The sequence below is a fragment of the Bos indicus x Bos taurus genome, chromosome 15, assembly GCF_003369695.1.
Source record: "Bos indicus x Bos taurus breed Angus x Brahman F1 hybrid chromosome 15, Bos_hybrid_MaternalHap_v2.0, whole genome shotgun sequence".
In the NCBI taxonomy this organism is placed as follows: domain Eukaryota; kingdom Metazoa; phylum Chordata; class Mammalia; order Artiodactyla; family Bovidae; genus Bos; species Bos indicus x Bos taurus.
Window position 1 is genome coordinate 77834992 of NC_040090.1, and position 13828 is coordinate 77848819.

The 13828-nt window shown below is 39.8% G+C and overlaps 1 protein-coding gene across 12 annotated transcripts in view; it reads left to right on the forward strand.

The window, feature by feature from the left end:
- The window catches only part of YAP1 (Yes associated protein 1), a 135137-nt gene extending 123721 nt beyond the window's left edge, over nt 1-11416 (forward strand). For 5 of the 12 annotated variants that reach the window (XM_027563931.1, XM_027563930.1, XM_027563932.1 and 2 more), the window contains 3 exons: nt 1244-1374; nt 6127-6239; nt 7770-10739. In XM_027563931.1, coding sequence (XP_027419732.1) covers nt 1244-1374; nt 6127-6239; nt 7770-8008 — 483 coding nt within the window. In that variant the 3' untranslated portion in view covers nt 8009-10739. Of the gene's footprint in view, nt 1-1243; nt 1375-6126; nt 6240-7769 lie in introns of all 12 variants that reach the window. The other 7 variants (XM_027563933.1, XM_027563935.1, XM_027563940.1 and 4 more) reach the window with 3 other exon arrangements.
- Nucleotides 11417-13828: the final 2412 nt, after the last annotated feature.

A 13828-nucleotide genomic window follows, 5' to 3' on the forward strand; every position in this document is an offset into this window, starting at 1 on the left:
ACAACTGGAGTATGATATGAAAATGTTTTCTACTGATGAAAAATCGGAGGTATAGTAAATACTACTGTTTGTTGCCTAACATACTTGAAGAAAATGCTAAATTTCAGTTACGGTTTAATGAAATAAAGATGTAACTTTTTTTCTCCATCGAAGTTCACAGACCCTCTGCATTCTGTCATGACTTTCTGGCTAAGAAACCATTTAAAGGATGGTGTATCTAGAAGGGAGAAACCTGAGTTAAAAAGTGGTCGTTGCAAAGTCTAGAAATGTTGGTGCAGAGCTCAGAGAATACCTCCACGGCCTCTGGACCCAGTGGTGCCCTGGGAGGGAGGGTCTTGGAGGTGGTGTGTGCCTCGGTGAGCAGGCTTGCCCACTTGCAAGAGCTGGGAAGTGTCCTTTGTGATAGAAAGCCACGTTTCAAGTCAGACCAAAACTGTCAAGGAGGAGAAAGCTGATCTCTAGCAGAAGATGCTGATGAGAGCTTGAGAGGCACAGTGGAAATCCTCAGAGAAGGGTGCGGTGAATGGATGAAAAGGTGAGGAAAGGACAAGCTGGTAAAGAAGGTGTAGGACTTGGCCAGAGAGAAGTGAACTAGCCTTGGAGCCCTGGGCAGGTGAAAAGCTGGGACCTAGAATGTTTGAAAGCATGTTGGGGCAGGCCTTCTGAAACAGTCAGTAGTGATGGCTCACAGCTTTTGCTCAGTTTCCAGGTGGTATCCTGCTGAGAAACTGTTGGATACCCCTGAAGATATCCGTAGCTCAAGACTGAAAAACCTGAAGTCAGATTGAGTCGCTTGATACCAAAGTGTAAAACAGTGCAGAAGGGCAGTGAGGAGTGTTGGTGTCTTGGTAAATCACCAAATTTTGTTCTTTTGACCTTATTTTTATTACTGGTGCCAAATATATGAAACTGTATGAGAGTTGGTCAGACTTGCCACCCTATTCTAAAGGAGGGATTTAGGCATGTCTGCCAGAATAAAATAACAAGAGAAAACTAAGTAGTTAAGTTAGTTAAGTATATGTTGGGGGGTTAGTAAGCCTGGATAAACTTTCAGTTTATGTAATTTAATGTTCAGTGACTTGAAATGGAGAGAAGAACTTGGCCCTTCTGACTGGTCAACTCAATAACTTTTAGATGTTAATACTTAAGCTTTATATGTACAGGGTTATTACTTTAAATCTAATGATAAATTTGTTAATTAGTGGATTGATTCTGTTTGTGTTGATTTTTTTTTTTTTTTTAGGAATTAGCTCTCCGTAGCCAGTTACCAACACTGGAGCAGGATGGTGGGACTCAAAATCCAGTATCTTCTCCTGGGATGTCTCAGGAATTGAGAACCATGACGACCAATAGCTCAGATCCCTTTCTTAACAGGTTGGTAAGAGTTGCTACTGGCCAACATCTGAAAAAAATCACAGCTTACAGTGTTCTCCTTAGTTCTTATATATAATAAGCTGTTTGAACATCCGTGTGGGCCAAGAACCACGGCTGTAAATGAATCTCTCCATAAAGGGCTCGTACAATAAAGCTTGAGGATTAGACGCTGGCTGCTGTGAGAGGAAATGAGCTGTTGAGACTTGTAGAGGGGATACTTACTCAGAGTCACGTGTTTGCTTGTGCCTGTGCTGTTGACTAACAGTTACTTGCAGAATCATGAAGGAACATGTGAATGCCTTTCTATGAAAGCAGGAAAAAAAAAAGGCATCTTAAACCTGCTTAGGGCAGCATTATAAGAATCTTTGGAAGGAATTTTCCACCTAAGTGTTCAACCTGAGAAGTTTCACTACAGGAGCACTGTAAGGCCTCATATTCTTAAGGGCTATAGGTCAAGGAGATAAAAAGTAAGGTTGTGTCTCTTTCAAATAATGTGTTAATATTAAAGAGTATTCCAAAATAGCACAGTTAAGGATGATTTTTAGTGAATTACCAGAAATCTTGGATTTCGGGTATATTGCAAAGATGTTATTATATGTAGTGCTGTGTTGAACAGGCTGAGACAGATCATCATCTTTGCCTAGAAAGGCATTTAAGACTTGACTACAATTATTTCTTGTAGATTGTCAAATATTTATGCAGTTTCGATTTTTCAAATAAGGAACAAATGCTTTCTGGTCTTTGCTTTTGTTTGTAATCAGTTTTAGACAATGCACTTTTAAGAATGTTGAAAGGTATATTGATTTAGGAAGGTTATTATGCTACCCTTTCAGTTCTCACAAGTTGAATTGAAAACAGCCAGACCCTAAGAAAAATAAGATATCTTGTCATACCAAAATGTTTAGTACAATAAACTTGCTTTATCTTAAGATTAGTGCTGGTGGCCTGATTGACTGGTTTGATTTCAAAGGCCATCTAAGAAAAAATCAAAAGGGAAATGAAAAACTCCTGGAAACAAATGACATTGAAAACAGGACAACTCAAAGGCCATCTAAAATGTATTTAAGTTTTGTATTTACTCTCTGATACATGCAGTTTAAAGTCCTGCCAATAATTGAGTGTATTTATAGAAAATTATAATTCTGAGGTTAATAGCCAGAAAAGTCATAGCCACAGACCTTTTTTCCCCCACAGAGGAAATTTCAGATCAATGTAATTCCAGTACCCATGTCACTGAAGGCTTGTGTTTATTGGTCCAGGGATAAAATGAGACCATCTAGAAAAGAGGGATGGAGACCGCATAGCCTCCTGGTAGTGGTTTGTGCAGATTCTTAGAACTTTTGATAAAAGCTGAGCTACAGTTTAAGATTCTCTTTTCTGGTAAAGAACAGAGTGAATCATCCCCAGAGTTGCTAGTCTCAGGGCAGAATCCCATGTCTCCTGTCTGTAGTACCCCATTTTCTAAAACACACATCTAACTCTAGCATTTTTCTTTTCAGAAACGTTGGATGGTTTCCCCCACTGCCTGTATTTAATTTATGATATTCCTTAAACTCTAAGCACTTGTTCCCCTAACTTGCCATGGAGTTGATTCTGGTGGTGGTGGTACATTCACTCGTCTCCTTTTTACTCAGATGTTTCAAGGCCAGCTCCGGCATTCTGCTCCATTAAACCTTTCTCCTGTACTTTGAAAGGTTTCTCTTCTGAAAGCACTTCGTTCACGTAGCCCTTGTATATGTATTTGTTCCCCTCCCTCCCTGAAGTTGTGAGCCTCTCAGAAAGCATCAGTTGCAGGCTATTGTCATTAACCTCCGATTGCTCAGCCTTGTCTCATCCCTGTCACATAGTAGCAGATACTCAGTGCGTGTCACTGGAGGGAGATGGGGGCTGCAGGGAGCAGTTCCTAATCAGGGAAATGGCCTTGTGAACTCTGTCCTCAGGAATGCCCATGTGCTTCCCCTGAGGCCTGGAAAGAACTCTGAACAACTGTGTAAATTCAGCCATTCTGTAACAGAGTCTTGAGTGTCTTGATATGTGCCCCGTGGTGAGCAGTGGGAATAGAGTGATGACTAGGACCAGGCCCTTGTCCCAGATGGAGTCAGGCAAAATAAAAACAAACCACATCCTGAGGGCTTCTCCGAAGTGGCTGCATTGTGTACAAATGGTCTCAGAGGCAAATTTGTGTTTTCTTGGATCTGTGTGAGGCTTTCGAATCTTGCCAAAATCTGACAGAAGCATTGAACTAGTGGTTGCAATATACAGTGTGAAAGAGGGAACAAGGCAACTGCATTGAGTAATGTAGGGAAGAGGTTTAAGGGCTTGGGCTCTCAACCTTGAGCAACTGTGAAAGCTTGGTTTTAAAGCTTAGTTATTTTTTATTTCATTTTTGTGTAAACTGAACAGCTCTTCAAACATCCAAGCTGTGAGGAAAGTTAAGTTCCCTCTGTAGTCAGTGACTGTTAAGAATTACAGTTGCCTTTATTTCACACTGTGCTGTAAGGTTTTCTAGAATTAGGAGAACCCCTGACTTTACTGTCGATGCCACCTGGTGTCTCCGTGCTACTAGGTTAGGGAAGTCTTCTGTTTATGAAAGTAGTGTTCTGAGGATATTTACCATCAGATCAGATCAGTCCTCAGTCGGGTCCGACTCTTTGCGACCCCATGAATCGCAGCACGCCAGGCCTCCCTGTCCATCACCAACTCCCGGAGTTCACGCAAACTCACGTCCATCAAGTCAGTGATGCCATCCAGCCATCTCATCCTCTGTCGTCCCCTTCTCCTCCTGCCCCCAATCCCTCCCAGCATCAGAGTCTTTTCCAATGAGTCAACTCTTCACATGAGGTGGCCAAAGTACTGGACTTTCAGCTTTAGCATCATTCCTTCCAAAGAAATCCCAGGGCTGATCTCCTTCAGAATGGACTGGTTGGATCTCCTTGCAGTCCAAGGGACTCTCAAGAGTCTTCTCCAACACCACAGTTCAAAAGCATCAATACTTCGCTGCTCAGCTTTCTTCACAGTCCAGCTCTCACATCCATACATGACCACAGGAAAAACCATAGCCTTGACTAGACAGACCTTTGTTGGCAAAGTAATGTCTCTGCTTTTGAATATGCTATCCAGGTTGGTCATAACTTTCCTTCCAAGGAGTAAGCGTCTTTTAATTTCATGGCTACAGTCACCATCTGCAGTGATTTTTGGAGCCCAGAAAAATAAAGTCTGACACTGTTTCCCCATCTATTTCCCATGAAGTGATGGGAGCGGATGCCATGATCTTCGTTTTCTGAATGTTGAGCTTTAAGCCAACATTTTCACTCTCCACTTTCACCTTCATCAAGAGGCTTTTTAGTTCCTCTTCACTTTCTGCCATAAGGGTGGTGTCATCTGCATATCTGAGGTGATTGATATTTCTCCCGGCAATCTTGATTCCAGCTTGTGTTTCTTCCAGTCCAGCGTTTCTCATGATGTACTCTGCATATAAGTTAAATAAACAGGGTGACAACATACATCCTTGATGTACTCCTTTTCCTATTTGGAACCAGTCTGTTGTTCCATGTCCAGTTCTAACTGTTGCTTCCTGACCTCCATACAGATTTCTCAAGAGGCAGGTCAGGTGGTCTGGTATTCCCATCTCTTTCAGAATTTTCCACAGTTTATTGTGATCCACACAGTCAAGGGCTTTGGCATAGTCAATAAAGCAGAAGTAGATGTTTTTCTGGAACTCTCGCTTTTTCCATGATCCAGCGGATGTTGGCAATTTGATCTCTGGTTCCTCTGCCTTTTCTAAATCCAGCTTGAACGTCAGGAAGTTCATGGTTCACATATTGCTGAAGCCTGGCTTGGAGAATTTTGAGCATTACTTTCCTAGCGTGTGAGATGAGTGCAATTGTGCGGTAGTTTGAGCATTCTTTGGCATTGCCTTTCTTTGGGATTGGAATGAAAACTGACCTTTTCCAGATTTTTTTTACAATATTTACCATACTTGTATGTAAATCTGTGATACTTTTCATTCAGCCTAAAGTAAAAATCTATCTTGGTTCTGTTTTTCTCAAGCTATGTGCCTTGCAGGGCTGTTTTGGTTTTTGTTTTTAATCAGTTCCTTCCATTGGAACTCTCAGGACTCCTATTTCATGCTGAGGTATTTGTTTGGGGTTCCCCCCACTTTCCCAAACAGAAGCAAGGAAATCAAGCTAGTGCGTTCTGTTCTTATCAGCAGTGACTCATCTGTTTTGGCCCAGTTCAAAAAGAAATTCTGGTTCTTTATTTAGGGTTCATTTTTCTGGCTTAAACTCTGCATGAGCCAAGGAATTCAGCAGGAAGCTAGTGCAGGCCTGTCTTATTACCACCTAAAAGCTGTGTTTTGACCCATGCCTGTGACCACTGCCACTCAGGGCACAGAGACCTTGAGACAGATGAGCTGTGTGGAGCCCCCCGATTCAAATGGCGTTACACCGAGAGTTTCCTGTCACTCAGGAAAGCTGGGTGTATCTTGCTTTTCCCTATGACCACAGAACCTTAGGAGAAATTTTGACCCCCTGAGGTTGCCAGTCTGAATTAGGATCAACTTGTCCATTTCGCTTCGTAGCACAGGAGCTTGGTACCAGCCCTGAAGGAGGGCACTTGTTTCAGATGCTGCAGGGCAGGAGTCTTCGCTCACCCTCCGGGAATCACGTTGGTACTGAGCAAGTGTTTGTGTTCACCTTGGAATCTTTTCTTACGTGTGTTGCGTCGGTCTGTGACCCTCATTCTTCACAGTGGCACCTATCACTCTCGCGATGAGAGCACAGACAGCGGACTCAGCATGAGCAGCTACAGCGTCCCTCGGACCCCTGACGACTTCCTGAACAGTGTTGATGAGATGGATACAGGTTGGTACTTTTTGTTCCTCTTGGTCATCTAGCTTTCAGTCAGATACAGTCATTTTATTGCTGGGTCTGATAAACTATAGTGAGCCAAGAGTATTCAGAAGAAAACCAGGTAAGATCCTATAAACTTAATTGAGCCCTGCTTTGTTGTTGGTTTTTTTTTTTCTTTTTTTTAATAACGTCTTGTAATTGAAGTCTTTTCCGAGCTTTTAAATGTCATGGATGTCTTATCTCTATTTGACATGACTTAGCATTTAAAATATTGAGTTAATGGGCAAGGCAGTTGAGGACCATATTAGAAGTCTCTGTTATATGGATATTTATTCTTAACTTGAGAGCAAGAGCTCTGTATTTGATTTATATGTCTCTGTGTATGTGATTCTTTGTCTGCTTCCCTCTTTTTGTGAGGGTCTTTTGTCCAACTTAGGTGATGCGCGCCTCAGGTTGGCAGGTTGGAAAGGTTGGGCGGTGGCCTTACCTCCTTTCTTAGAAGAGTTTCAGGAGCTTGAAACCTGCCCCACAGAAGTGGCGATAGAACCCTTGCTCCTGTGGCTTACCCTTTGACCTGGACTTGGCAGCTGTCAGAGGGCACGAGCTGACTGGGCAGTGAAACAGCTCTCCGGCTAGCTGGCCCCTCAGCTGGCCGCTTCTGGGAGCATTTGGCGGGGATGGTGTGCATCCAGCCCATGGCGTCTGTGTCCCTGGGAATCCACACCACCATCTCGTCATCTGGATCTGAAATCATCCGTAGGAGTCACCTCAAACCCATTTCACTCGTAACACTTTTCCTGTCTCCCCCGTTTCTCCCTTCTTTCTAAACTTTTATAACAATTAATGGTTTTTGTTGGTTTTTCTGAAAGCATATTCCATTGAAGTGTTCATGAATGTTAACATCATCATGAGCAAAAAAGGTTTCTTGGCCAGGTAAGTTTGGGAGACCTGTAAGCAAAGCTAGGAAGACTTACTCTTCTAAGGACTTCTGGGAGGCGTGGTTTTATGGGAGGCGTGGTTTTGCTGTTGTGAATGTGGACCTCCTGAGAGTGGGACAGAGTTTCATGCAGCCTTTTTCTTTTATTCCGTTCCCAGTGTGTACTTAGAGAAAGACAGATACACCCGTTCATCTTCATGTTTTACCTTACTGTGGTGGTGCACGCCCGGAGCAGTCAGGTGCTGACAGTGTTGGTCATACCTGCTCTCTCTCTCGCTGTATATAATGTTTCAACGAAAAGTACTGACGCAGCTGTGTCATACCTGTCCTCTCTCTCTTGAGTATATAATGTTTCAGCGAATTTCTTTCCAGAACCCTCTTCAGTGCTGACCATGCAGTAGTCAGCAGTCACACTTGTTCAGTATCTGAACACATGAAGCAGAAGGACACTTGGCGTTGTGACTTTGCTGTCTGTGGGTTGTTTGGCCTAAAGTAAACTGTGGGCATCAGTGGAGGAAGTCTGTCAGGAATGTGTTTCTCTCCCTGTGCGTGTCATGATGCCAGCTTTTCGAAAAGGACCTGTTTTCTTTCTCTGGTCCATCTAGGTGACACTATCAACCAAAGCACCCTGCCCTCCCAGCAGAACCGTTTCCCAGACTATCTTGAAGCCATTCCTGGGACAAACGTGGACCTCGGAACCCTGGAGGGAGATGGGATGAACATAGAAGGGGAGGAGCTGATGCCGAGCCTGCAAGAAGCCTTGAGCTCCGACATCCTCAACGACATGGAGTCTGTTTTGGCCGCCACCAAGCTAGATAAAGAAAGCTTTCTTACATGGTTATAGAGCCCTCAGGTAGACTGAATTCTAAATCTGTGAAGGATCTAAGGAGATAAGACCTATACCTGAAATTTCCAGTTAAGCCAGGGGCAGTCTTCTGGCTAATACAGAAAAAGATGAACAAACGTCCAGCAGGATTCTTTCATCCACTATTTTGCTCTTCCTTGTCCATTGCTGCTGTTAATATATTGCTGACCTCTTCCATAGTTGGCTCTAAGGAATCAAAAAAAAAAAACTTTTTTGTTTCTTTTGCTATTATAACTACTGTTTGTTTTGGGGGCTGGGGGAAGTGAGCCTGTTTGGATGATGGATGCCATTCCTTTTGCCCAGTTAGATGTTCACCAATCATTTTAACTAAATACTCAGACTTGGAAGTCAAATGCTTCATGTCACGGCATTTAGTTTGTTCAAGCAATTGTTCTTCAGCTGCCTTTGGCCAGTGGAAAAACATGACTTACTGGTCTAACAAGCCAAAAATGTTGTATCTGATGTTTAGTACTTAGACTGATTTGAAGAGCTAGCTGAAACCAAGGCTGAAGACTGTTTTACTTTCAGTGGGTTTTTTTCCTCCTAGTGCTATCATTAGTCACATAGTGACCTTGATTTTATTTTAGGAGCTTATAAGGCTTGAGATAATTTCCATAGAAATATATTAATTATTGCCACATACTCTAGTATAGATTTTGGTGGGTTTTATTGTGGGTTTTTTTTGTTTGTTTGTTTTCTTTTTTTTTGGTCTTCATTGGGATTTTTATTGTCTTAGGGGTTTTTCTTTTTTCTTTTTTCCTCAGAATCTAAGGCAAATTACCATTGTAGTGCATCTGTTTATACTTGTAGCTTGGGACAGTTATTATAGTTCCTTTGGTAAATCTACATGTCCTGGTTTTTTTTACCATCTTATTTAAATCTTGGTAATCAGCTCTCTTTATATATACCCACACACACACTTATAATGTTTATAATAGTGTGATAGCAGAATGTATCTTTTTTTTTTTGAGTTTTCCCTACTTTCCAATTTATTTTAAAATGGTAGCTATGAATGTATGCATTTAGAATACAAGACTAGTAGTTTATATTTCACAAGTAGTCTAAATCCGGTTGGGGTAGTGTGCAGGTGGTGGTGGTTTAGTGTTCTAGAAAGGGCTGTTCTTATGGATAGTGCCTCGAGGAGTCTTGTATGACCTCTGGGCACACAGTGGATATTATCTGCTGAAATTTGAAAGAAGTAAACAAGAAATGGCTTTATTATCCCCTTTAGCTTTGGAAGATTACCTTCGCCTTAGTTTTGGAAGTAAAATCTAGTAGTTTAGTTCTCTTTTATAATGAACACATTAAAGACTACATTGAAATATTGCCTACAAAATTGTTTTTACTTATAAGACTTGCTCCTACTTTTATATGCTGAGAATTTACCCTGGATAGTATATGGGATACTGTAAGGTCATAAGTTAGCTGGTAAAGTGATCAGATTAATGTATATTACTAGTTGATTTTAGCAAAGAAATAGAGGTAATCATGATTATACTTTTATTTTTACTGGAAGAGATATAACTAGAGTATGTGTCTACAGGAATAATAATGTTTTCCAAAGAGTATTTTTAAAGGAACAAAATGAGCATGAATCAACCCTTCAATATAAGCTATGAAGTAATACTTGCTTGTGAATTATAGTGGCATCAGCTAGCAGCACCTCTACGATTAAGGGTCTTTCAGTGTTTATAGAGTAAGCCCTTATTTTCAAGGGTTTATAAGACATGAAATCTCTCCTTTTCCTGGCTAAAACTGCTATGAAAAGCCTCAACTTTGGAAAATAGGTGGGGTTTTTTTTCTGATTACAAAATATAAGTATTTTGACCCTTCAGTTTAGAGGATTGCAAAAGTTGGAAGTAAAGTTTTATATTAGGTAATTTCAGTGCTCAAAATGCAGTCGTTGTGTTATATATATTGATTCATAGGTCGATCATTCGTAATAATTGACTCTAAGGCTATTATTAAAACAGCAGAAAGATTAAATCTTGAATTATGTCTGGGGGGAAATGGCCACTGTGCAGATAGATGTATTGATTTTTTTTTTTTTTAGAGGAATAATGAAATTCTGCCTAGAATGCATAATTGAGTTTATGGATGGATGATACAGCATGTTGGCTTCTTTATATGCAGAAGATCAAAGCTACTTAGAAGGAGTGCCTACAATTTGCCATTAGCCACAAATTAAGATCTCATCTTATATATCAGCAGAGTAGCTTTAGATTAGGGAAGAGGGTGGGAAAATGGGAGGGGGGCTGTGAAGATTTAGTGGGACCTTGATAGAGAACTTTATAAGCTTCTTTTTCTTCAATAAAAACTTGTCTTGCATATTGCTGTCATTAAAGGCAGTTGTTCCTAAAATTTCAGTCACTTAAGTACACCCACAAAACAAAAATATGGAGTTCTTCATTCCCCGACAACTTGGATTTACCCAGTTATACCTCAGTGTTGTGGCAGCACCATGGTGTCTGAAGGACACGGTGCTTTGACCTAATCGTACCCGTTGTACTGACCTGAAGGAGACCTAATCCTTTCTCTTTATGAATTTGAATCACAGCCTTGATGTGGTCTTTCTTGTTTTTTGTCCTTGTTCCTAATGTAAAAGTGTTTAACTGCTTCCTGGTTGTATTGGGTGGCATTGGAATAAGATTTTAACTGGGTATTCTTGAATTGCTTTTACAATAAACCAATTTTATAATCTTTAAATTTATCAGCTTTTTACATTTGTGTTCTTTTTAGTTAGGGCTTATTAGATCTACTTATGGTTAATGGAGCATATTGATTTGTAGTTTCAGATTTTCCAGAGCACTATTTGTTATAATAACTATTTTCTAAACAACAGTGCTTTAAAAAAAATTAGAAAGTAACTTTTATACAAATGATGTTGCTGTTTTAAGTATTCATACTAAATAGATGCATTTTATATGGAACCTTGGCAGAAACACTAAAATTTTAAAAATAAAACTAATTGTGTAATTCATAATTTATACTAATCAGTGTTGAAACTCAAACAGTGCGAAAGTGGGAGGCAATATCCAGTGATTTACAGTTTCAGAACTTCTTCACACCTGAGAAGTGAATGCTCGGATCAGTTTTATCTTCCACAAGCACGTTTTTATAAGAATTGTGGGTGTGCCTATCTTAACAGTTGTTTTCTGTGTCTTGGCAAAATATTCTCCACATTTTAAATGTTTTATATTAGAGAATTCTTTAATGCACACTTGTCAAATATATATATATAGTACCAATGTTACCGTTATATTTTTTGTTTTAGATGTAAGAGCATGCTCATATGTTAGGTACTTACATAAATTGTTACATTATTTTTCTTATGTAATACCTTTTGTTTGTTTATATGGTTCAAATATATTCTTTCTTTAAACGCTTCTTTGTTGTTTTTAACAGTTAATGTATTTAAAACTTTTTTGGCTTCTTAATGGGTCTTCCAGTAGAACAAGTGCAAGTAATAAAAGGTGATTATAGTGGTAACTGGCAGACAGGTTAAACTTAGGGTCAGTTTGGCACTGGGAACTTTTGTAGTGTGGATATAATTCCTTGAACTTTATGTTCTGTACTCTTCCTGTAAACCATCCTCATTGATAAAAGTGTATAAGCAGAACTGTATCCCCTTCAGTCTTAAAAGATTTTACTACATGTGTTAATAGCACAGAAGAAAATAGTGTTTCTTTCAAAATAGCCTTTGGTTTTATATCTCCAAAATAGAATACTTAATGTGCTATGCTAAGTCACTTCAGTCTTATCGAGCTCTTTGCAACCCTGTGGACCATAGCCCACCAGGCTCCTCTGTCCGTGGGAATCTCCAGGCAAGAATACTAGAGTGGATTGCTGTGCCCTCCTTCAGGGGATCTTTGCAACCCAGGGATCAAACCCACAATTCTTGTTTCCTGCATTGGTAGGTGGGTTCTTCATCACTAGCACTACCTGGGAAGCCCTATAATACTTAGGAAAATTATTAGATATTATTTTATAAATTAAAACACTCACAGATTTAAGTGGTAGGCTCTGAACTTTGAAGAAGTAGATTTGATTGTCTTTGAAAATCGTTTATTTCTGTGTGTATATAATATCTTTAATTATTGACATGTTTTTGGTGAGGCAAGTCTGAAAACAGTGTTTTATTATGTATAATTTCTTTATGATAGTAAAACATTTTGTGGAACTTGAAATTGATTGTTCCCCTTCCGTAAAATGCACAACCACTACTGGTTGTGCATTTTAACACAAATGTTAAATGTGCAAATGTGTGTCTATAGACATTGCCTCTCTTACTAGGGAGCTGCTCTTAGAGACGGTACGCTTTACACTGGATGGCTTGCAGTCCTTCTGGAGTCTGTGAACCAGAATTGTAAAGGACTAGTAATGAGAAGTGGTGAGCAGCCCAGCGAGTTAGCCCTTGATTTCCATCCTGTGGGCAGAGGTTGTAAAGGAAGAGCAGCGTCAAGGACCCCGTCACGTTCTTTCCTTCTGTAATGACAGCTCGGCCGTCCCTAGTCCTGGCGGCCATCACTTAGACTGAAAATCTGGCTTTACTTGGTATTCAGTGTAAATCCATGTACTGCTCTCTTGGGCTCCAGGGTTGCATGCACACTGCTGCTTCTGGAATCAGCCTTATCTCTGGCAGGGCGACTTGTCCCTGTCCTGCTTTAAACTGTTGCCATTTAATTTCTTTATTTAAATAGTCCTGAAAACTTTCATAAACAATCCTCTCCAATTAAAAATTTGCTGAGTTAATACCAGATGAGAATTCTGTGACATATAGTGCTGCAATTTTTCTAAATCAAACATGGAATGTTTTTTGCCATATCATCTGGATACAAAAAGCTCTGATACAAGTGAAATTAATAATTTTCGAACTATAAACGTAGCTTTAAACTGGCGAACGTAATAGTACCACAAATGAAAACAGTTGTAGAATCAAGGCACTAGCAAAATAAGATAATGTTTAAAAGATACTCTGAATTTTTTAATCTGTCATATTTTAACCACAAACAAAACTCCTGAATCAGGTGACTTGACATCTAAACTGAGAGGACTCTGTTAGCAGTTGAAAACTGAATGAGACAAAACTGGGTCTGTGTGTTGCTAATTGGAGATATCTGAGTGAAGAGCCTATTTCTGTAAAATTCCTAAACAGCTAATCTGGCACTTGGATTTCTTTTTTTTTTTAAGTGAAAATATTAAATACTAGAATTACTATAACTTTGTGAAGTTGATACTGGTTTGTATTGCAAAGTCAGTGAATGGAGAATTTCTTGTTCAGTCACTCAGTCGTGTCCGACTCTTTGCCACCCCACGGACTACAGCATGCAGGACAGTGCTTGATTCTTACTAAAAGAAACTTCTCCAAAAAACAAACCAAAAAAAGCATCTAAATCAGGAGGGTATCCTATTAGCATGACTTAAATTATTTCTTAGGCTTAGGACACAATTTTACCCATGTTGCCTTATGTCTCAAGTCTCTTCTGAGACTATAGTCCCTATGACCTTCACATAGGACTTCACATGTGGACGTCACAGAGTCCATACAAAGTAGTCTATGAGTTAAACATCACCTTTTGGGTATAATTTTTATTGTAACATTCTAGAAGTCACATCTCAGTTCCATTTAAGGATATATTTGTGAGTTACCAATCAAGTTCTTATGTATAGTGGATTTACCCAGTGTTAAAATGATGGTATATTAGAAATGATGGCCAATTAGAAGAGAAATTCATTTTCTTTAAGTTGTAGATCAAGTGGCAGAACTTGAGGCAAAAGCACTGTTGAATGAGTGCTGTC